Here is a 26,354-nt window from a genome sequence, read left to right on the forward strand (position 1 = left end):
CTTCCCACATGTATTCTTAAATATGAGATTTAAACATGTGATCATCATGATCGACAGTTGTGATCGCATTATTGTTGGAGGACACTTATTCCAACAATCTCCCACTTGTCCTCGACAAGTGTGCGTCATCAATTCTCTTGTCCTATTACTATCTCCCACTCAATGCAAGGTGTCTTTCAGGTCGTACTTGCAAGTGTTCATATCGAGAGTGGTTTCCTCGATCTGGAGAATAACTGATTGACCGGATTTATCTACCATAGATACCTTCTGAGCGTGGCCACGCATTTCCAGTTCATTACTCCTCGAGTGGCCTTGAGATATTGTTATAACCCTGACAAGGGGTGGACAATTCTTATCGCACTTATTCCCTTCGACTAGCCACAGCCATCATAACCCAAAATATGCCCATTTGACCCCATTTACGAAGGTCGTAGTAACATAAATCAAAGTTAATCAAAATGTGTCACCTTAGGCGAAGGTCTTTAGTCAAAAGAATCGACTCATTCGAATACTATAGTAGCTCTCGCCACGACCAGGCTATATAAATTTGCCGGAACTCTATAAGCGGTCATTAGCCCGACAAAGTGTTCCTAATACCGCTTATGTGATCGACTAGTCATCTCACATGACTCCATGGCACTTGAACTGGCCATCAATCGCATCACACTCTAGTCACTTCGAGACGTCACCTCATGTAAGTGACTATGGGCGAATACAATGTTAATCCGTGTTCACTTTAACGGGGTTCAATTGTCTTTACAAACCCATTTGGATGTAACAAAGTATAAGATGAGTTAATAATAACTCAAACGACAAATGCGGACATCATATTCGGGTAGTCAATACCATATTACTACCTTGTGATGTATATAAGTATGAAAACACTTGTTGATTGCAATAAAAGTTTAACATACCATGTGTCCATGTGTTCATACTTTTCGTGTATTGAACTTTCCTTTATTTTCATGTTTGTCTCACATAGCATGAATCTTACCAAGTACATATCTAGTTTCCCAAACTAGGTATAGGTTCTTTACTTGAGAGAACTTTCTTGTTATTTATCACATAACAACCGAATTATGGTGGTCGACATAACTCACACTAGTCAAGTGTTCTTCCAACTCATAATGTACCAGGTATATGTTTTGTAGGATCTTGCAACAATTGTCAAGATGATTAGCCTAGTTCTTCTCATAAGTCCTAGCAAATTTTGAAAATACTAGTTTTGGGTAACTTCTTACTAAAACAAGTATCTTTTCAAATTTTTTATTTCTCCTTTTAGCTTGAATAGCTTAGGATTGTCATAAATCCTTACGCGTTTTCGAACTTCAATATGTGCAACTTCTTGTCACATAACACTAGAATAGCTCATTAGTTCTTCTTGAGAATTCATGACAATTCTTCTATGGCTTACCAATGACTCATCATGCTCTTAAGCATATGATTCATTATAGGACATGTGCATGATTATTCTAATGGCGGAAACATTAGTAATCTATAATCATGTGATCAATCATTCTTAGGTTCTATGAATGACCATGACTGCTTATGGTAATTCCATTTTCATCGGCATGAATAACCTACGTTTCTCGTTTATTTGATGTGTATATCTCAATACCTATCCAACATCCCATGATGTGATTGGATTCATCATAGTCCATTTTCATCCAGAATTAAAAACTCAAATACTTCTTTGTGAAGATAGTACTAGCTCGTCATTCTCAATGAGTAATGAGTTATAAATTTTACAAGATGATTTCTCCCACTAAATTTCATGTCTTCACATGATAACTTCAAACTCCCACTCAATTCCACATGTTTCGTAATTGACTACTCAATCGAAACATTTCAAGAATTGAAATACATTTTGCTTTGCCAAGTTATTAAGATTAAAACCATATATGTTCCCAACATATCCTTTCAAAATACTTATTTTGAAAAGGTTTCAATCTTAAACTTATGGAAAGAGATTTTAATCTCTAACTCATTCATTCTAATAATGATGTGTAGCAATGTCATTACTTAAATGTGAAATCCCATTTAATATACGTCCTTCTCAAAATACCCTTCTCGGAAGGAGGTTTAATCACTTCATTTTCATAATGAGGTTAAGTAACGACACTAGTGTGGTTAACAATTAACCTAGCTTTTGTAGACATCGGCATATCCTTCTTTGCAACTTTTAATCATGAATCTCATTTATATTCAAAGATGCAACTTCATTTCATTTAGGCTCTTAAGTAAATATCAATGTTGAAACTAGGTCATAAACTAGCAAAATCTCTTGTTGACACTTTTCATTAGTCATTTTCTTCAAAACTTTCTTTTGGTGTCCTCATGTAGTTATCTTAAGAACATGTTCTTTTGATTACTTCACTTGGTCTCTTTTGTCATGTAGATCTCATCTACTCAAGACCATAGATCTCATCTATTCAAGTATACTCCCTATATTGGTATACAAATCATTCTTCCTTTTGTAGATCACATTTACTCAAGCATACAAAATTTCTTTGTATTCTTTGTGTCTTCATTTTTCTCCCACTCTATCTTTAAAATAAATACACTAGATATTTAAAGATAGCTTACGAGACACAAGTAATGATTTTGAAGTAGAAGGAGGAATATCTCATAGATTGACTAATAGATTTTGAAGTGTAAGGAGGACTTGGTAATTGATTTTTCCTTAGGAGAGTTCATTAACTCAACATCACTTTGTGGATATATAATGAATCCTATCATCATAATTGTCAATTGGATTAATTTGAGTAGATGTTCTTATGTTTCTAAGTGCAAGCATATAAAGACGAATTTTAGAACAATTTGAAATACGATAAAAGAGGTGACTTGGGTTGCAAGCCAAGCCACCAAAATCCAAAATACAACCATTGTTCAAAAGGATCATACGTTTCCATGTCGAACGTGGAAATCAAAATAGTTCTAAAAATTCGAAACACAACTTAAAATAAGACAATAATAAAAGCCAAGCTTCATTGGTAGCTACTCCTAGCTCCTTGATGATTTCTCAAGCTTGCTTTTCCTTTCCTTTGTCTTTGCTTGGAGGAGGCCCTATTTACAATAAAAAGGGGATACATTATCACAACTTGTATCAAAATACTATAGTTGAATTAGAAACATAAAAGAAAGGATAGTCATTTACCTACTGGAGTGATCTTTCCAGCTTTGATGTCACCAAGATACTTGGAACAATTCCTCTTCCAATGTCCAACACCATTACAATAATGGCATTTATCAAGAGGACCCTTCTTGGTTTTGGAAGTGCTAGCTTCAAAAGTCTTAGCCTTGGTGGACATGGGAGCTTGCCTCTTACCCTTTTTCCCATTCTTCTTGAACTTCCCCTTGCTCTTAGTGCTTATATTAAGCACATCCTTAGGTGGGTTAACATTTAGCCCCATGTCTCTTTAGGCTTGCACAAGTAACTTGTGCAACTCTTCAAGAGACACGTCCTTGTCTTGCATATTGAAATTCACCCGGAATTGTACATATGCTTTGACTTTGGATAAGGAGTGAAGAATCCTATCAACAATGAGCTCCTTGGGGATTTCAACTTTTTGAATCTTCAAAGTCTCGACTAGCTCCAACAATTTGAGCAAGTGAGGGCTAATCTTTTGGCCCTCCTTGAAATCAAGATCAAAGAATGCCGAGGCCGCCTCATATTGGACGATCCGCGGTGTTTGTGAAAACATTGTCACAAGTTTGGAATAGATTTCATTAGCGGTGCCCATTTTAAAAGCTCTCCTTTGGAGATCCGCCTCCATAGCAAAAAATCAACACATTTTTCATAGCGGCGGACTCTTTGTGGTAAGCCTCATATGCTTCCCTAGTAGCGGCACTCGACCTAGCATTAGGTTCGGGTGGAGAGGCCTCGGTGAGGTAACGAAGCTTGTCGTCACCTTGGGCGGCTAGTTTGAGTTGGGCATCCCAATCGGAGAAATTTGACCCATTCTTTTCAAGTTTACAACGATCCATGAAGGATCGGAGCCATGAAACATTAGTGAGAGGTGCGGCGTTGGTGTTTGGTGCGGCCATTTGTTATGAGAAATAAAAGTGGTCTACAAAACAAAAATAGAAGGAATAAAACATTTGTCGTTTTCAAAATAATAATAAAACTCGTAAATTTTAATTTAAACAAGTTTTATAGCATTTATCTAGTGACCTCTACCCAACTTGATAAATGATTCCAAGATCCAAATTCATATTAATTTGGGCACGGTAGGGCCGATTAATCCCTTATCAATATAACTCGGTGGATTAACGCTTTGATCGATTCTACTTTTAGAACTCTTGGTCGATAAAATTACATTAATATTTATCTTTAGCCGGGAACACATGCGACTACGGTCACGAATACTTCCGTTGAGCTCAATCCAAATTTCGAATAAATGTGTCCATGATCCAAATCCACATCAACTTGGGCACGGTAGGGCCGATTCATCCCTTATCAACATGAATTCGGTGGATAGACATTTATCACCCACTTCCCCTACGTAACAAGGTTTGTACCGGCCGAGTGCACTCCCTCACGAAATAGGTTTTCATGGTTTCTACTTTTTGGTAAGGCTAAGTCTCAATTGTTTATTTTAGCGAGAGGTCATGTCAATTTATTATCTATCACGTTTTAAGTGAACTAAAGCGGTGAACTACGATAATTGTAATTGACACGGTCGATAAACTCGATATAAAAATGCATGTTTAGTTATGGCGATTTAGCGATGCATGCAACATATAAATAAAATGCAAAGCATAAATAAAATCCTAGTATGGCCTTCCTAAAATAGTAAATCTAATAAACTATTACAAATTCGGAAACCAACTCCTTTGGTCCCTTGAACTTCGGTCTTGGCACGCACTTCAAGGCAACATTTTCTTTAATGGATCGCCTTCTTGAGTGGCACCGTCTTCAAGGAACTCCGGAATAAATAAATTACAAAATGAATTACATAATTTCCTATTATACATTTGTAATTAAAATAAAATAAATCTATTAAATTACAAAACGGTGATACGAGATCACAATAATTACAACCGAATCGATATTCCCATACATTTCGGGTAATACCAATTAAAAACTAAGGCCATACTAAGTAAAATTACATAATTCAAAATTACATAAAATTAAAATATGACAATCATAAATAAAATGCAGCATTATAATATGTAAGAGCATGCCAAATTTTATGCTAAATCGCCTTTAAAGAGCCAATATCGTATTTTAATCGGTTTTTACGGATTTGCGTGATTCAACTTATTAAAATCACAATAATTACATAAATTCATATTTATGTACAAGTTAATTACCCTAACCATCTTAGGACTCAAAATTAGTCTCCACTAACATTTGACAATAATCAAACTTGATTTCTTAATATTGTTCATAAATGGACCCAAAAATACAAAATTTATGCTATAAACTTCAAATTAAATTACAAAATTTCAAATAATTTCAAATTTTGAAATTTAAACTCATGAACATTCTGGAAAATACCATGACACTCATAATATTCAAAACTTAGGTTAAAAATTTCGAAAATTTATCGAGAAAAACAATGTTGCGGTTTATCGGATTTAACAATTATGACCCTAAAATATGAGAAAAAATTATTTTTATCAACTTTTCACTTTTAGATCTGAAATATATGATAAAATGCAACATGTGACGTTTTTCCTTTAGTCATGAAGTATGTTATAGCATTATTACTAATTATAGTCACTATTTATGTGATTTTTCATCAAAAATTCATAAATCATGCATAAAGACTTCATTATAGCCAAATATTTTACACACATCTTGTAAAATTGCATGTAACAACATAGTAAATTTCCATGACTAGATTCGAAATATAACTCATATTAACCTATTTACCCATTTAAATACGATTTTAAATTGAAAAATCCATATTTCGAGCAAAACAACTCATTTTATTATGAAAATTTACAGGCCATCAGTAGATAATATATGTAAAAACATAACCAAAAACCACTGAAAAAATCGAAGTTTAGCTATTTTTCGTCCAAAAATGACATTTTTATCATAAAAATCACATTTTAATGCCAATATATTATATAAAATGAACAATAAAATCCATAAATAAACCAAAATATCCTAAAAATCACTTAGGACCAGAAACATTTAACATGTAAGGTTATTTTTAGGTTTATCTTCATAAAACCAAATTAATTAGTTTTGTATGTTAATCATATAACTCGGAAAAACTATAAACCGATTTGCATGCAAACAACCTAAGGCTCATGATACCGCTTGTTAGGATTCACTAATTCCATTTCTTTGCATATTCATATATGTGACATTTAATTTAGTCATAAAATTAAATCTAGATCTTATGCATGCAAACTTGAACAAGAGTAGAGAAGAAATCATCATACAAGCTTATGGATTTCGGTTTTTGGGCACAAGTGAGTTCTCCTACTCACTTGTTCTTGAGCTTACTAATATTGGATGAACAAGGATTCAAGCTTAGAATCCCTCCCAAAGATTTATACCCAAGGTGTTACTCTTAAAGATTAGTAATAATATGATCTAGTAATATTAATAATCTAGCTTGAAAATGATCCAAAATATTATTTTTGTCTCTTGTCTATTCGGCCAAGAGGAAGGGAATATATGAGTATTTTTCTCTCTAAACTTCTCTAAGTTTTGGTTGTGTAAAAGAAATGAATCATACACTAGTGAATATCATAGTGTATGTATCAATATAAATTGTAGAAACCCTTGGCCTTTTCTCTAGGGAAAACCGGGTATGGGGGGTGGCAAGGGCCAATGCATGGCCAAGATACTCTTCACAAAAGCAACTAGGTGTGCATGGCTATCAATTAAGTTTAATGATTATACTTCTTATATAACATAAAACATAATACAAACCCCAACCCTCCCCATATAATTTCGGTACATATGTTGTAAAATGGAAAGTCCATTTTACAATTTATTTGTCAATTTGTCACATGTAACATGTTCCATGACATTATGTGTATAAAATGTATTTTTAACAATTAAAAATCAACATATTAATAAAATATGTCACTTATAAAATTAACCTAGTAATTCATAATTACTTGTACCGTAATGGGTTTCCAAATCATAAATTACAACATTCTGTATTTATAATAATTTATTCATTCCGTTTCAATTGTTTCCGTAAACAATAATTTCATCTAAGTAATGAAACAATTTAATTACTTAGTCCGTATCTTATTTAATCGAATTACAATAAGATACGTCAATTATACTCACAAAATCGTCCGTCAATTTTAAGCAATTTAATTAACCCGTATCGACATACGATCAATTAAATAATCAATTAAGAGTGTCACCCTTTAGGTATGACCTAAGGGGATCAACTGGTCACCACCGTCGTACGACGGTAATGTCAAACTCTAGTCAGCCAATCATTACCGATATGTGTGGACCAGTTGACTGTAAAATATTACTTCCCACATGTATTCTTAAATATGAGATTTAAACATGTGATCATCATGATCGACAGTTGTGATCGCATTATTGTCGGAGGACACTTATTCCAACACAAATTTCCTCTCAATCTCTTGGGGTGTTACAAACTCCCCCCACTTAAACAACACAACGTCCTCGTTGTCCCTTAAAGCTGACCGTAGCCAAGCCCACAATCCTCCCCCGCTAGCTGGGTGACCCACGTACACCTTGACCACATGCTCACCACATGGTCGCAGGGTTGCTCTGATACCATTATGTAACAACCCGACCCGCCACCATCGTAACACAACCCCAATAAGATGAGTGTGCACCTTTGGGCCTGTATTATCCCCTCTTAACCCCAAAAGCACAAGGCCTTGTTACTAAGTGGTGGGGGAGTGGATGTAACAATTGGGAATTTAAGGAAAGATAGCAAACATGATATAATATGATGAGTACGAAAGAGTATTTATGGATAGAGGAACTGTAACACCCCCTTCTTACCCGGCCAAGGTAATCGGGAGGTGTCACCATCTCGGTTTCTCGACGCAGTAAATCGGAACTATAATTAAGTAACACTTTATATAATCACATGTTTAGTGAATTACATAAAGAATAAATAAAATAAAAAATGTGAATTATACACTATACAACTTGACTAAAGTCTATGTCATCTACCATGTAATTATGCAACTTGACTCCAAGTGTTTGTAGCTCGTCCCGCCTCCCGCTAGATACCAAAACCAAACCTCTACTCAAACGTTTCCCCATATGAATGGAAATATCATATGATTCATCATGCCACCCCGATTAAAGATGGCGACAGTTACACACAATCAACACACGTTAGTTTCAATAATACAATTACTCAAGACATGACACATGTATATGAATATGCAACACATCAATGAAGTGCACAAGACACAACTCTTCATCCACCACAATTCCACAACCACCTAACTGGTACCAGGAACACGTCCACGGTACCAACAACCCAGTGACAGCACCTCTCACCAAATAGCCGAACAAGAGCCCATGAAATAGGTACTCAAAACACGTCGGTGGTACCTGTAACACCCCCATACACCAAGGTGCCTTACCAAGGACCACCCCAGTGTATAAAGGTGCTACCATCTCGGTTGCCCGAGGTAAGTATATCAAATAAACAATAAGAGAACATTTATTAAATAACTTTATACTTTACCTCATAATCAACGTGAGAAAGATACAACAGATACAACTGGGAGAACTACTAGACATGAGTGACAGCGATATCTATTTCAGTAGCGTGATGACTCAATTCCCTTCCATTGCCCGCAAGCATCAAGACTAGTTATACCTGCTAAACCAACTATTCACCATCCTCGAATGGATCACCATAGTTTTGAAAACACAACACGGGGTCAGTTCACTGAATAATAAAGATAAGCAATACACTAAAGTCAATGACAACAATTCCACAATCATCCTCCGATTCCCATCATATCCCAATACTGACTACACACTTAAGTGCGTAGTCCTAACGGATTACTGCCGCGACAAATAATCCACACCGCCAGTGGGGGACCGCAGCCTTGCCTACCTAAGCCCCGCCATCGCAACGAGCAACAACCCATGTTCATTAATATACACATACCCTCTTGTAGCGGGATCCACAAGGGGCGAATCAAGGGCGTGAAGCCACTCCCGCAAGTAACTCCACTCAGCCGAGGACGCACCTCACAATCATAGTCTATCCACCATAACTCCAATACTCCAGAATACAATCAACAACAATATTTATCATATCAACTAAATCACAATCATCAATCTTAAATCAATTATGCAATCAACTGAGTAGGGAAACCCTACCTTTTCGCTATTCCATGAAAGTGCATTCAACAACTAGCCAGCAAGACTCTGAGAAATATCTACAAGGAGTAATCACATCCTATTACTAGACTATTCAAGACCTATTGAAAGATGACGACGAAACATAAACTTACCTTGAGACGCGGACCGATGTCGGCAACGGCGACAACCCGACTCGATGACTTCAAGCATGAACAATCCCCCTTCTTAGGGTAGTGTCAAGGCCAAGTGAAAGAGTAGGGTGATGGAAGATAAATGGGGGGGAGAGAGAGAGAGAGATTAGGGTTAGAGAGAAAAAAGAACCGTCGGAAATGAAATGAGGTTTACGATCTCGCGTTTTATAATAACGTGTTAACAGACGTGATACTCGGTCGAGTATAGACATACTTGGCCGAGTAAGCCCTACTCGCTCGAGTATTCACACTACTCGGCCGAGTGACCTTCACTAGGTCGAGCAACCAGTAACGTAGGTCTCCTAACCTCTCCCATTTCCCTTGCTATGGGTCTCCTTTGGTCAAACAGTCAATCAACGGGCCCTTAAACAGGGCGGGTATTACAGTACCGAGCTCGGACGTTAACCGGACCCCTGCCAGGCGTCATAACACCACACGAGACCTTCCATGCTCAAGTCATTAACGTGCACCACCCTCTTGGAGTGGGAAGCTCTAAGAGGGAACCCAAGCGTAAGACAGTCTTCCGCCTGTCATACGTCTCCTCAATAACCATGTATCACCACCGCCACTCCACCAACAACCTCCAACCTCCACACAATCACATGTACACAACATACACACAATATGTCAAGTATAACACTTTCACATGAATAACTCTTACCATATGTGCCTCTTTCTCATGTAATACATGTCATTTACTCATGTATAAAATAAAGACAACACTACCTCAAGATGACATCAACATCTTATAATGCAGCTCTAATGATATCATGAAACCAACATTAACAATCCATTATCATGCCACCATGAAATCTCAACACTACTATGAGGCTAACAACAATTACCCACAATAATCATGTTATAATGCAACAACAACAACATAATAATGACACATAGAAACAATCATACTATTGAAACCGAGTAGGGAAACCCTACCTTTTAGCAATCCCCCAATTAGCACAAGAAAGCACACTAATCTTTCTCTAAGAAAAACAAAGAGTAAAATAATGGTAGAGATAGAGAGAGAAAAATAAAGGAAAACCTAGCTTTCAGCGAAACACAAAAAATCACAAAAAAACATGACAGCCGCCAAATCTTCATCGTTGCAATCAAAAAATTCAAACAAAAATCAAAACAATGGTAATAAATTTGCTCTTCTTTCTACTACCAATTCTGAAGAATTTCCTGCTCTTACTCGTGCTGTTGGACCGTCAAGCCAAGATAATCGTAAAGAGAAGAGTATGGGGACAATTGTGGGCATTCCTCCTCTAAATTTAGAAATTTTAGTTGAAGATGTTGCTGAAGAAGAGGAGGAGGAAGCTGAAGTGGAAGAGGATACTGTTAATGACACTGTTGTGCAGACTGTTACCCAGGAGGAACCAGTGAAGATGCTGCAATTCACAGAGGCAGAGGTTAAAGTGGAAATGGATTATTGGCGTAATTCTGTCTATTGCTTCATCCTTGGTGCTAACCCTCCATGGGAGATTGTGGACGGTTTCATAAGGCGTCTTTGGGCTAATCACCAGGTAGATAAGTTATCCTTTTTACCAAATGGTGTTTTCCTTGTACGTTTTAAGAACCGTGCTGCTAGAGAGGCAGTTCTCAGGCAGGGTCATTTCCTCTTTGATAATAAAACCCTTATAGTAAAACCATGGTCTGCTGATGTTGAACTAGTTAAACATGATGTGAAAACTGTTCCGGTATGGGTTAAACTCCATAATTTGCCATTGAAGTTTTGGGGGAAAGGGATTTCTCGTATCTCAGGACTGATTGGTAAATATATTAAGTGTGACCCTGCCACTGAGGATAAAACCAGATTGGGGTATGCTAGAGTAATGATTGAAGTTGGTTTTGGTGACAATATCCCTGAAAAGGTTCAGTTTTTGGATGAGCATGGTAGTCTAATGAGTATTGAGGTTGAATTTGAGTGGAAGCCATTAGTGTGTAATGGATGCAAAGGAGTGGGGCATGCTGAAAACGAGTCCTGGAAAAGTAAGAAAGGTCCTACTAAGGCAGTACCACCACCTAAGAAGAGCACCACTCAAGTTTGGAGGCCAAAGAATGTAGCCAAGCTAGTCACTCAACAGAGTAAAGGAAAAGAACCAATGGATGACAATGGAGATCAGACTAAACAACCTATTGAAATCCAATTACAAACTGCCGTTGTGTGGCATAGATCAGGCAAGTACTCAATGGGATATACTCCTGTTAGACCAATCATGAGATTGACTAGGCAAGAGGTTACAGATGGAGCCTATACTGTGCATAAATTTGATCAAGTAACATTTATGGAAGCCTTGAATAATTCCTCTACACCCAAGGAAGGGATTGGGATAAGTGGTAGCGTTCCTCACCAAATGGTGGGGAATGTATAACATTGGCTTCTGGAATGTTAGGGGTCTTAACAAACCTACCAAGCAAAGATATGTCAAATGGTTTATGCATAGTAACCAGGTTGGTTTGTTTGGACACCTTGAGACTAAGGTGAAAGCCTTGTCTCAGAATAGTTTAAAAAGTATACTTATGGATGGTTGGAGCTTAACAACAAACAATAGCTGTCATAAGGGGGGAGAGTGTAGGTCCTGTGGAATCCTGCTATTTTTTGTAACACTACGGATTTTGTTAAGTTGTATACTCGACCGAGTAGAGCCTACTCGGCCGAGTAGTGTTAATTGTGGAGTCTGTTTTGGTTCTGCCGAGTAATACTCGGCCGAGTATGGAGAATACTCGACCGAGTAGATGATACTCGGCCGAGTATAGCTTTACTCGACCGAGTATCCGGTCTGGCGAATGTTATTTTATCGGTTTGATTAGGGAATGTTAGGGTTATTTTATATTCGACGTCAGTTTCTAAAAACATCACTTCCAACCCTAATCATTCTACGATCTCTCCCTAATCACTCCCTAATCATCCTCTAATCTCGTTGTGTGTGCAAATCGTCGTGATCCTTGCGTGTAGTCTCTTATTCTACTGTTGGTAAGTTTCATTCCCTTGTCATTTGTATTCTTTTGGGGTTACTGTATATATGGAATTGGGGAAAATGGGATTGTGCAATGTGTAATTGTATTATGTGATTATTGTTGTAGGTGACGATGTGATATTTGTTATGCATTTGTATGGTTGATTGCAGCATAGCGGATTGCGAAAAGGTAGGGTTTCTCCTACTCAAGATCGTTAATTGATTGAGATTGCATATGTTCATAATTGTTGTTATCTCACGATCATCGGAGGATGGGTGTTGTGGAGACTGTGATGGTATGGTTGTGTTGTGGCGGTTGTGGTGTTGCGGCATTTGTGATCTTGTGTGTGTGTGATTGTGGTGGAGTCACTTGCGGGAGTGGCTTCACACCCTAGTTCGCCCTCCGTGGAACCCGTCACGGGAGGGGATGTGCACATTAAGGGACAGGGATTGTTAGTCGCTCGTTGATGAGCTGGACTAGGTGGGGATGGGCTGCGGTCCGGCGGCGAGGATTACCCGTTGCGATGGGTAATCTGGCAGGGCTACACACTTCGGTGTGTAGTCGATTACTGTGCGTGAGATCGATGATCAGCTGGTGGTTGTATTGTTTGTTGTCTTATATTGATTGAGTAGTACTGACCCCGTGTTGTTGTTTTGTAAAACCTGCGGTGATCCATTCGGGGATGGTGAGCGGATTGTGACAGTGATACAATTATTGAGATTGGGGGGCGATCATGGGAGAGTCACCATTTGGATTAGATGACACCATCACGAGCCTTAGTTATTGTTTTGGTAGTTGTTGCCATTTGGATAATTTGTTTATTAGATTTTGGAGACTATGTAACTTTTATAATTACCGTACATTAATAAATGTGTTTGGACTGTTGCTTTTGATATTTACTAACCTCGGGCAACCGAGATGGTAACAACCTTTCATGCTGGGGTAGTCCTGGTAAGGTACCTTGGTATGAGGGGGTGTTACAAAGTGGTATCAGAGCCGACGATTCCGGCACCTAAAACAAATGAACCCAATGAACTTAGGGAGTCTAAATAAAATGAACCCGGGGAGAGTTGTTTGGAGCTACCGCAAAGACTTGGGAGACGTCCGAAGTCGCATTAAGGCCCTTACGATCTCAAGCCGGTCACATGGGGGGAAACTGTTGTATGTTTGAGTTATGTGTGTTTGATATCTATAGTTTGAATCTTGTGCATGGTTGGACGAAATGATGAAAGAAGTGGAATGTGATAGTTGTTGAAAGATGCATCGAGGATTGTTGATGTTAAACTTTGAGCATGAATATGTTGGCATGTTAAGTGTTGGAACATGGTAAAATATGAAAGGTGAATTGTGAAATTGTATCTGGTTGATATTGAGCATGAAGAATGTGATCATGTTACCTGTTTAATACAATGTTGAACATGAAGTATGGTAGTGGTACATGTGCATATGAACATGATGATTTTAATGCTTGATTGTTGGTAGAAGCATGTGATTAAGGTCATGCGTCTATATATGTGAATGTCGTGTTTAATTTTAATGTGAGTATGATAAAAGTCCAACTACGTACTGGTTTTTAGAGGTTTTGAATTGTTATTGTTGCCTTATGTATGTTCAAGTTGTTTTGGCTTAGGAAACTTGATTTGTAGAAAGAACGATTACGGAAGGGTTGTCTTAAAACTGTCATAAGTCGAGTTCTAGAAATGATATTGCTGTAATTCTAAGTTTAGGTGATAGCTTGTCCTCTTACGATTCTAACGATAGGTCACACGCCCAAAATGACCAAGTAACGAGTGAGATATGACTGTTTTACGAAAACTGGACGGTGCTGAGAACTGCGCCGATACTCGACCGAGTAGTCCCTACTCGGCCGAGTATCGTTTATACTCGACCGAGTATTCCATATTCGGCCGAGTAATATCTCTGTGATAATACTGTTTAGCGTCTGGAGTCGTGAACTCGGCCGAGTAGTCTCATACTCGACCGAGTAAGGTCTACTCGGCCGAGTATTCCCAATACTCGACCGAGTAATCCTTCTGCGACAATTGAGTTTGCTTCTGGAGTCGAAAACTCGACCGAGTAATATAGTTACTCGACCGAGTACCTTTTACTCGACCTAGTATGTTATGTACTCGCTCGAGTACTTCGATGGGCGGTCATTTTGAGTCGGTGGTTATGTTCTTGCGGTTGTTTTGAGTCGTAGGGTATGTATACATGTATGTTTTGGGTCTTAAAGTATTCTTTTATATATGTGACGGTCTTGATACATAAGTTACCAAATGTTATGATATGGAGAATGCCGGGTTATGAGAGATAAGTGTTGGATAAGGAAGACATGTGTTAATGTGGTTGTGAGAAATAGTGGAAAAAGGAAAGGGAAGGTTGATGAGCTAGTCGAGGTAAATAGCATGTTTTGTGAGATATGGTGAATGTTATAGTCGTGTGTTGAGTAATATAAATGTAAGAGTATATGGACAGGGTAATGTAAGATTAAAGAAACGTGAGAATTAAAGATTGAGATGAGGGATACGAATAGTGGCATATTGGGATGTGTAAGGATTTATGGAGGGAGACGGTTAGGATTTTGTTGGTTAGGGATATATGTGATGAAAGGTTGTTTTAGAGGGATGGAGAAGAGGGGTATATAGTGAACTTAGATAGAGTTATGTCGCGGCGTGGATTTGTAGATAGTGACCAAGTTTGGGAATTTGGAATATCAAGAGGTGAGCCTAGTGTGTAATTCTTTGGACAATTAACGGTATGAGGTGTATTTTGGTTTCTAGAGATACGAAAGGGAGATACGACTAATTGAAGAGTAACCGTTAGTGTGTGGACTTGTTGGTGACAAAGGTGAGTGAGAAGCAAGATGAGAGATGATAAATGATAAGAAGAATGATAAGATATTGATATGAATTAATGGAATTAGAGTTGTGGAGCTATGGAAAATAAACAGATTACTAAAATTTAGGTAGAAAGAGAAAGAAGATGAATTATTAATTGGTATTATTGAGTAAAAAGGGGGAAAGAGTGATGGAAGTAAGTTGAGAGAACGTTGACCGGAGTTAAGGAGCATGAAGGTAGGAAATTATGGAAATGTACGATAGCCTCACTAGAGGGTGTGAGTTGATGGTCATATAGGAGAGCAGGACGACATGTTAGCCGTGGGTTTCGAGGTATTAAGGGAATAAGGAGCTTGTAGAGTGTTTGCACGATCCGAGATTTTGGTGGAGAGTTAGGTAACGATATGATAAAAGATAGAATTGGGATTAATGTTGAGGTAAATTTTGTTGATGGATTGGATGTCTGTTATTTGGGATGATAACCAAGGAGAGAAAACGGATTGTGATATTAAGAGGTGATAGTAAGAGAGTAGTCACATGAAGGATGTTGGTGTCATAGTATTGTCACTAGTGGTTGAGGATGATGTTACTTTAGGGAAGCTAGTTGTCCTAATGAGGTTGATTTTGTAGAGACCAGATTGATATGTATGGTTGTGAGAGAGAGTAAAATGTGGTTATATGAGGCGGTTGTTAGTAGTTGAGTATTAATGGTATGGTTACACTTGGCAAGGGGTGATGGTTATGCGAATGGGAGAATATGTTATGAGGGGTGTACGAGTTAAGCTCGGGTGAGAAGTAACTTTTAACATGTGGTAACTTACGTGATCAGGATTGACTAGTTGGATGTGATTATGGGTCTATGATGTGTATAAATGTTTGTGTGAGGTTCTGACCTCACGAGAAGCGGTATGGTGTGATAGTCATAAATTTGTTATATGAATGTTTGTGATATATGTTGGGTACGCCAATCTAATGGAATGAGGTTAAAAAAGGTAATAATTTGATTGATCTGGCATGGATAGTTAAAATCGTAGGTGTATTGATGATACATGTATATTCCGTGAAAAGGTATGGATGATATGCATGAGATTCTTGTATGTTTATTCCGTATAAAATGTTGTGTTATGGTCGAGTAAAGCAGTTTTGAGTAAGTTTTCTTGTCCGGAGAGTTATACTGAGTCAGTGTGTGTGGGAATTATATGTGGGCGTGATGTTTATCGATGTGGTTGTTGTGCCTCGGGTGGTGATCCGGACATGGTACTTCGTATTGTGATGCGGGCATTTTCGCGCTGCGGTGTGGCAGTTGGTGGCGGTGTTGCGATGCCGTCACCGGTTGTGGTGGAGTATACGGGGTGGTTACGATTTGAGTTTCGAAAGTACAGACCAGTTATGCAAAGATTGTTGTTTTGTTGCTGTTGTTTCTTGTGAGTTTCGGTTAGACATGTAGACTGTTGTTTTGTTTGTTGATGTTTCTTACCAGTTTCAGTTTGGGAATGAGGGTAGAGTATGATATGAAAGAGAGTTGTATATGTTTTCGTTGTTATCATGGTATAGTGATATTCTGTTGATGGGACACAGTTGTGATAGGTTGTTACAGTAATTTTGATCTTGTTCTAGATGAGGCTTTGGTAGACATGGTAATGGCAAGTGATTCGTAGAACATATGTGGTAATGATCTGATATATGCAGGTGGTTCATAATCCTTTGTTGAGACAGTGAGTGTAGGGTGTTGGGTAATTAGTGTCGTGTTAAGTTATGTATGAGTCTTGCGGTAATGAAAGAAAGGAACTTGAGGATCTAGTGTGAGTGTACGTAACAAGTGTGGATCGTGAGTTACGCTTTTGGCGATATGAGTTTTATAGAGTTTATATAGAGAGGTATGTCGAGTTGCGGTAATGTGGAAGAGTTAGAGTGTTTGTCATGATCAGGATTGTGTGGTATTGGTTAGATGGAGTGCAGAATGAGTTGAGGTATGAGAACTGTTTAAGTAAGAGAGCCTTGGATATAGTAAGTGTTTAGATTATAGGCGGGTATCTTTCACATGTGGTGGTGATGAGGATAATGAGAGGTATAGCTAAGGATCTAGTATTAGTGAGTTACGAGGACGTAACATGTGTCTTAAGAGGAGTAGGATGCGGCAAAGAGCGTTTGAGGGTTGTGCATGTCGTAATATTATTGGACGTAGAGTGTTGGTGTAGCATAAGGAATGGATGGGTACATATAGTGGTTGATAGTGTTAAAAGGCCATGGCTGTGCTTGTAGTAGTTCGATGTTTAGGAGTGTGAGAATTTTTCGATAGTGTTGATAAAAGTGGATGATGATATTTATGAGTTCGAGAGTTCTGGCAGCTGGATGATGATGACGTTGATGAGTGTGAGTAAACTTCGAGGACGAAGTTCTTTTTTTAAGAGTGGTAGAATGTAAAATTCCGTTTTGATGGTTGATCTTCTTTTGTGGATTGTCTTGGTATTGAGTGCTATTGAGTGTTATGGAAGTGAGACAAGATTGGAAACATTATTTTGTGGTTATTCGATAATGTTATGGAGTCTATACCGAGAGGATATGTTATCTAGTAAGCGTGGTTAGTGGAGCTGGTGTTAGGTGTCCATGTTTTATAGGTTGGGTTGGAACTTCGGGGACGAAGTTCTTTTTAAGGGGGAAGATTGTAACACTACGGATTTTGTTAAGTTGTATACTCGACCGAGTAGAGCCTACTCGGCCGAGTAGTGTTAATTGTGGAGTCTGTTTTGGTTCTGCCGAGTAATACTCGGCCGAGTATGGAGAATACTCGACCGAGTAGATGATACTCGGCCGAGTATAGCTTTACTCGACCGAGTATCCGGTCTGGCGAATGTTATTTTATCGGTTTGATTAGGGAATGTTAGGGTTATTTTATATTCGACGTCAGTTTCTAAAAACATCACTTCCAACCCTAATCATTCTACGATCTCTCCCTAATCACTCCCTAATCATCCTCTAATCTCGTTGTGTGTGCAAATCGTCGTGATCCTTGCGTGTAGTCTCTTATTCTACTGTTGGTAAGTTTCATTCCCTTGTCATTTGTATTCTTTTGGGGTTACTGTATATATGGAATTGGGGAAAATGGGATTGTGCAATGTGTAATTGTATTATGTGATTATTGTTGTAGGTGACGATGTGATATTTGTTATGCATTTGTATGGTTGATTGCAGCATAGCGGATTGCGAAAAGGTAGGGTTTCTCCTACTCAGTACTGTTAATTGATTGAGATTGCATATGTTCATAATTGTTGTTATCTGCTGATCATCGGAGGATGGGTGTTGTGGAGACTGTGATGGTATGGTTGTGTTGTGGCGGTTGTGGTGTTGCGATAGCTGTGATGCTGTGTGTGTGTGATTGTGGTGGAGTCACTTGCGGGAGTGGCTTCACACCCTAGTTCGCCCTCCGTGGAACCCGTCACGGGAGGGGATGTGCACATTAAGGGACAGGGATTGTTAGTCGCTCGTTGATGAGCTGGACTAGGTGGGGATGGGCTGCGGTCACCCACTGGCGGCGAGGATTACCTGTTGCGATGGGTAATCTGGCAGGGCTACACACTTCGGTGTGTAGTCGGTTACTGTGCGTGAGATCGATGATCAGCTGGTGGTTGTATTGTTTGTTGTCTTATATTGATTGAGTAGTACTGACCCGTGTTGTTGTTTTGTAAAACCTGCGGTGATCCATTCGGGGATGGTGAGCAGATTGTGACAGGTGATACAATTATTGAGATTGGGGCAGTCATGGGAGAGTCACCACGCTGGATTAGATGACACCATCACGAGCCTTAGTTATTGTTTTGGTAGTTGTTGCCATTTGGATAATTCGTTTATTAGATTTTGGAGACTATGTAACTTTTATAATTACCGTACATTAATAAATGTGTTTGGACTGTTGCTTTTGATATTTACTAACCTCGGGCAACCGAGATGGTAACAACCTTTCATGCTGGGGTAGTCCTGGTAAGGTACCTTGGTATGAGGGGGTGTTACATTTTTAATGTAGACTTTTATGACTACTCTCCTCAATGCATAAATATGAAAGTTACTGAAATAGCCACAAGTTCTACCTACTGTGTATCAATGGTTTATGCCTTCAATGATTTAAATGGAAGGAAAAGTCTTTGGGATCAACTAGCTCAATTTGCTGCCACTGTCCATGAACCTTGGTTGGTCTGTGGAGATTTCAATTGTGTCTTGTCTTATGCAGAGAGACTAGGGGGTACTACTTGTGACCAGGAGATTGATGATTTTCAGAATTGTGTGAACTTTTGTGGCCTGACTGATGCCCCACCAATGGGTTCCTTTTTTACTTGGAATAATAAGCAAGAAATAGAGTCTAGGAGATATAGCAGACTGGATAGGGCTCTAATTAATGCTGAATGGAGTCAGAGTATGCCTGATGTTTATGCTCACTTCCTCCCTGAAGGTATTTTTGACCATACCCCTTGTCTCATTAAAAGTAAGAGTCAGGGTATGAGGTCTAGGAAGCCATTCAAGTATTTTAATATGTGGGGTAAAGCACCACAGTATCCCACTCATCTTGCTGAATGGTGGGAGTATCAAACTCAGGGTACCAAAATGTATAAACTGGTTAGTAAACTTAAAAATCTCAAGCATCACTTCAGGAGATATAATAGAGAGTTTTTTTCTGATATTGAGAATAGTGCTGGGATTGCCTTGAAGAATCTGGAATATATCCAAATGCAAATTGCAAGCAATCCTGGGGATTTCTTCTGGATGGAGAAAGAGCAAGCTGCTAGTTTGGAATATAAAGAGCTTTTGGATGCTTCTAATCTTTTTTTTGAGTCAAAAGGCTAAGACAGCTTGGATTAAGGATGGGGACTGTAATTCTAAGTATTTCCATGGGGTGATTAAAAGTAAATTTTTGAGAAATCAAGTCCTGTACATCAAAAACATGAAGGGTGATGAGTGTGATGACCCACAGAGCATACAGGATGCTTTCCTGAATTATTATAAGCACCTGTTGGGGACTGAGGTGGAAACTGCTCCTGTCAACCCACTCATTATAAGAAGGGGTAAAGTATGCACAGAGAATCATAGAGATATCTTATTGAAGCCTGTTACTAAGCTGGAAATCAAAGAAGCTATTTTCTCTATCCCAAAGCATAAGGCACCTGGCCCTGATGGGTTTTCCAGTGCATTTTACAAAGATTCCTGGAGCATAATAGGAGATGAAGTGTGTGAAGCTGTCTTGGATATTTTTAGATCTGGCAAAATTCTCAAGCAATTGAATACTACTATTCTAACCCTTATACCTAAGTGCACTATGCCTACTCATGTCACCTAATTTAGGCCAATTGCATGTTGCAATGTCCTTTATAAGTGCATATCCAAGATTTTGTGTACTAGGCTTACTGGAGTTTTGCCTGAGCTTGTGAGTATGAATCAGGGAGGGTTTATTAAAGGCGGAAGCATCATTGAGAATATTCTGGTGTGTCAAGATCTTATTAGACTTTACAATAGACAAGCTTGCACTCCCAGATGCATGTTTAAAATGGATCTGATGAAAGCATATGACTCGGTCAGTTGGCAGTTTGTTAAGGAGATCCTGGATGCCTTTCTTTTCCCCCCACAGTTCAGTAATTTGTTTATGGAATGTATTAGCAGTGCCACCTTCTCTATTGCAGTGAATGGTGAAATTTTTGGGTTCTTTCCTGGTAAGAGAGGATTGAGGCAAGGTGATCCAATCTCTCCTCTCTTATTTACTCTCTGTATGGAATATTTAAGCAGGATTTTGAGAGTTGCTACTGAGAAGATGAAGTTCAGCTACCATCCTTTATGCAAACAACTTAAGCTCACTCATCTCATGTTTGTAGATGACCTGTTGCTCTTTTGTAAAGGGGGTGCTGCTTCTATCATGGTGCTGCTAAGAGTTTATTCTTCTTTTTTTGCTGCTTCTGGCTTAAAGATGAATGCTCAGAAATCTAATGCCTACTTCAATGGGGTAGGCAATCAGCTTAAGGATGAAATTCTGAGTGTATCAGGTTTTAAGGAAGGCACTCTTCCCTTCAAATACTTAGGAGTGCCTATCACAGCAGGAAGATTGAAGAAGAGGGATTGTACTGTTCTTATTGACAAAATTGTTGATAGGATAAGAAGTTTAGGAGCTAAGAAGCTCTCTTATGCAGGCAGGTTGGTTTTAGTCAATTCTGTCCTTTCCACCTTATATAATTATTGGGCAGCCATGTTCATCTTACCAAAGGGGGTGTTGGATAGAGTTGATGCAATCTGCAGGAATTTCCTATGGGAAGGGAGTACTGAGTACACCAAAGCTCCTAGAGTTGCTTGGACAAATGTTTGTATGCCAAAAAAGGAAGGAGGGTTAGGCCTTAAGCAAAGTGTGAATTGGAATACTTCCTTGGTAGGGAAGTTAGTGTGGTGGATTTTTGTTAAGCAAGATTCACTTTGGGTTCAATGGGTGCATCATGTTTATTTAAAAGGGCAGACTTGGCTATCTTATACTCCTCCTTCTGATACCAGTTGGTATTGGAAGAAAATATGCAAGGTAAAAGATCTGCTGCAAGACTGTTTTGAGGATACTATTTGGAAAATAAAGCCTGAGGGATACAGTGTGAAGAGTTGTTACAATTGGTTAAGAAATAAGCATGAGGACGTCTGGTGGTGCAAGGCTATATGGAGTAATATGGGTGCTCCTAAACATTCTTTTATTGCTTGGCTTATCACTAACAATGCGTTAATGCTCAAGAGTAGACTGTTTCAGCTACACATTGCAGCTGATAATCTCTGCTGTATTTGTTAGCTACAGGAAGAAAACCATACACATTTATTTCACAAATGTGTGTATAGCTCTCAGATTTTGCAAGGGGTTGGACAGTGGCTTTGCTCTGATCTAACTCAGTCAGATGTGTTGTTAAAAATTGCAAGAAGTAGATGGGGCAGACACAGGAAAAGTATCGGTTGGTTGCTGAGGAATCAGGCCAGACTCAATCAGTGCATTGTGGTGCCTGCTGTGGTAATTGCCCAGGTTCAACAGGCTATTAGAAGTCATTATTGTCTATATAAATCTTGTAAAATGTCGAGTAAGGATAGAGCTTGGTTGATTAGAGTGCATTTAGAGTCTAATTAGCACTAGTTTTTCACCTTGCTACCGTCCTAAAATCATCTTGTAATGCTTGTTCTATTAATGAAAGCTTACCTTTTAGCAAAAAAAAAAAAAAAAAAAAAAAAAAAAAAAAAAAAAAAAAAAAAAACAATCTTGCTCTAAGAAGCCACGTCCTACAATTAATTGAGTAATACTTATCACAAACATGTCCTACAACAATATAATACTCATAAACCCTTAATTAAACCATCTAATTACCCAATACTATAATTAAATCCCATAAGACAAAACCCCCCAAAATCTAGGGTTACTACTAATAATTAAAAGGAGGAAAAAGAGTAAATAACGAGTTACATAAGTAAAGAAATGAGAAAGAGTGAAGATTGAGTGCAAATCTCCTAAGATAAGAGGAAATCTCCAAAGGATAAGGTTTGAGAGGGTTTAAGGGTTTAGAGTGGAGATAGAGTAGAGAGTGTTTAGGGTTTGTTAGAATGAAGAAGAAACTGAAATAAGGTATATATAGTGAGGCCCAATAACACTGAGCCCAACACACACCTAAACAGAACATGGGTTAAAACCCAGAAAACACTTGGCCACTCTACTCGGTCGAGTGAGTGCCACTCGGTTGAGTACTCTATTGTACTCGCCCGATTGCAGAGCTAGAAAATCAGGGGTATTACAGGAACACGTGGGAGCATGGTGAGAGAGATTAGAATTATGTTGGCCTAATGAGAGTGATGATGATGGTAAGAACCTTTAGGGACCTTACGCGAAAGTAGAGGAAGTGAATGAGAGTCGGTAGTAAGACTGGAGGAGTAGTGGTGAAAGGAGAGATTCAGGCGAACTTCGGGGACGAAGTTCATTTTAAGGGGGGGAATATTTTAATAACCATTTCTTTTGAGACTTTTAAAGGAACCTTGGGATGCGTGAGAGGGCCCTTAGGCTTGACGAGAGGCTACTCGTGCGTGAGGAATGGATGTGCAGTGGACCAAGTATAACCTATACTAGATCGAGTGAGAGTGCACTGGACAAAGTAAGTGATACTCGGCCGAGTATAAGTAGTACCCGACCGAGTGAGTGTCACTCGGCCGAGTGAACTCACCACTCGATTGAGTACAATGCGTCAGTAGGCGATATAACCTATGCTCGAGATCTTTTTCACCTAACCCTAAATCATTTCTTTCCTTCTGTCTAAGCCACCAAATGCTCTTCCCTCTCTCTAAAACTCCCCTAAACCTTCCACCATGAATTCTAAGCTTGGATTTGAAGATGTTCCACCTTTGTCCTTCTTCCTTTCACCTTATAAGTCAAGATCTACCTTTTTCTCTTTCTATGAACCTTAACTTTAGAGGTTTTTAAGGGATTTATTATTTGGTAATTATTGTTAGTAATATGCGTAATTAATGGGTAATAATAAGGGATTTTGTATCATAAAAGATGATAGAATATGTTGTGATAGTTAATATGCGATTGGTGTAGGATGAGACGGTTTTATGAGGCGGATTTTGCTTTTATTCGAGTTGCTTGTGGAGTATGATAAGAGGGAGGGTGTCATTATTGTGTTGTTGTTGTTGCATTATAACATGATTATTGTGGGTAATTGTTGTTAGTCTCATAGTAGTGTGGAGATTTCATGTTGCCATGTTCATGGGTTGTTAATGTTGGTTTTGTGATATCATTAGAGTTGCATTATAACACGTTAATTGGGGATTTCATCTTGAGGTAGTGTTGTGGTTGTTGGTGTACATGAGTACTTGGCATAATTGGCATTTATTACATGAGAAAGTGGCACATATGGTAAGAGTCATTCATGTGAAAGCATTATACATGGCATATTGTCTACATGTGATTATGGTGGATGTTGGAGGTTGTTGGTAGGATGGTGGTGTTGAACTGGTGATATATGGTTGTTTAGGAGACGTAAGACAGGTGGAAGACCGTCTTATACTTGGGTCAACTATTGAAGCTTCCCACTCCCAGAGGAACGTGCATGTTAATGACTTGAGTATAAAGGGGCTCGTGTGGTGTTATGGCGTCTGGCAGGGGTCCAGTTAACCCCCGAGCTCGGTACCACGGACGTGTTCCGAGTACCTGTTTTATGGGTTGCGGTCCGGCTGTTTGGTGGGCGGTGTTGTGGTGCCTTCACCGGATTGTCGGTACCGTGGACGTGTTCCTGGTACCGGTGAGGTGGTGGTGGAGTTGTGGTGGATGGAGAGTGGTGTCTTGTTTACTTCATTGATGTGTTGCATCTTCATATATATGTGTCACGTCTTGAGTATTTGTATTATTGAAATTGACGTGTGTTGGTTGTGTATAACCATCGCCTGCTTTAATTTGGGTGGCCTGTGATGAACCATATGATATTTCCGGTCATATGGGGCAGTTTGAGTACAGGTTTGATTGGTATTGAGCGGGACGCGGGCCGAGCACGGACTTTGGAGTCGAGTCTCACGAGATAGTAGATGTAGATTTCCTTAGCATGGTTGTAGTAGTCTGGACTTGTATTTATTTATTCATTGTGTAATCCACTAAACTTGTTATTTATATAAAGAGTTACTAAATTGTAGTTCTGATTCACTGTCTCGGGAAATCGAGATGGTGACATCTCCCGATTACCTTGGCCGGGTAAGAAGGGGGTGTTACATTATTAGTATTACCAATAATAACCCTTTTTAAATTAATATCTACCTTTATAATAAATATTTTGAAACTATTGTGATTTAACCCGGGCTCCTGGGTAATGCCCAGTCATAAAATTTAATCTAATTTAGAATTAGTTTGAAACCCTCCTACAAGGATGAAAGAATATTACAGTAGTCAAAACCTTGTCATTTGAAAACGGATTTGTCAAACTACCATCGAGGTGTTCTTTTTTTTTATATATATATATAGATTTTTGGTTTACCTGATACTTCTTCCGTTTCAGTCAATTGTTATCTACTTCCGTTTTAAGGTATATCATTTGATAGTTATCTATTTCTATTTTTAGTAATGTTTACACAAATGGACTAGTGGGTGTGTGATGTGTACTTTTTGCGTTTTATAATAAACTACTTTTCGAGTTTAATTTTAAAGAATATGAGTTTTTACTATAAAGTTGTTGAGCTCCTCCACTTAAGCATTAAGCTAAAAAATTACAATATTGCTCAAAAATTATACTTATAAATTCAATTAATTATGAGATTTGCAATTAAAAATTATTATATAACTTATAAATTTTATATATTCTGGAAAAATACACGTAAACTCAATTACTAGAAAGCCACTAAGGGTATGATATAATACATCCGATGTGTAATCTTTTTTTTTTTCTTTTTTCTGATGGGACAAGTGGACTTTTGAATTAGCTCTTTAATTAAACATTATTTTTCTCTTCTTTTTCTCATTTCTTGGTCTTTGTGCCGAAATAAATAGATAACAAATGACCGGGATGGAAAGAGTAAAACCTAAGGCCAGAAATTACCAAAATAAAAAAAGGTTGCAAATAAATCCCACAAATAGGATTATACATCTAGTTGTATCATAGCCATTGTACAATCAAGGTATAAGAATCCGAGTTTATATGTATTTTTTATGAGCTAATTCAAAGTTCATGTTTTTAATGTGTAAATGGATGAGTTGAATAGTTTCTAATAAAGCTCATATTATTTAACATAAAGCTCAGATACTTTATCACAAAGCTCATATTCTACATCGTATAACATATACAACTGGTTGTATAATCCATGAATTGAATAAATCCTCGTCATAGAGAATTAGAGATGCAGCTTGACATACAGTTTCTGGACTATACAACTGGATGTTCAATGCTATTGTACATCCAATGTTATTTTGATCTTTTTTCAATTACTTTTGCAACAAAAAAAAAGTAACGTAATCCAATTTTCAGTCAAATCCCCTTCTCTCTGACTGTTTCCATATTTTTCTAGCTCATCTTTAGATTCCTCCATCATCCAGTTAATAAA

General features: G+C 38.3%; 1 protein-coding gene across 1 annotated transcript; it reads left to right on the forward strand.

The window, feature by feature from the left end:
- The first annotated feature begins 19,340 nt into the window (after positions 1-19,340).
- Positions 19,341-20,123, forward strand: LOC141655301 (uncharacterized). Its single transcript, XM_074462387.1, has one exon. It carries the CDS (start codon positions 19,341-19,343, stop codon positions 20,121-20,123), a length of 783 nt encoding a protein of 260 aa, XP_074318488.1.
- Positions 20,124-26,354: the final 6,231 nt, after the last annotated feature.

Source organism: Silene latifolia, chromosome 5 (genome assembly GCF_048544455.1).
Source record: "Silene latifolia isolate original U9 population chromosome 5, ASM4854445v1, whole genome shotgun sequence".
Classification (NCBI taxonomy): domain Eukaryota; kingdom Viridiplantae; phylum Streptophyta; class Magnoliopsida; order Caryophyllales; family Caryophyllaceae; genus Silene; species Silene latifolia.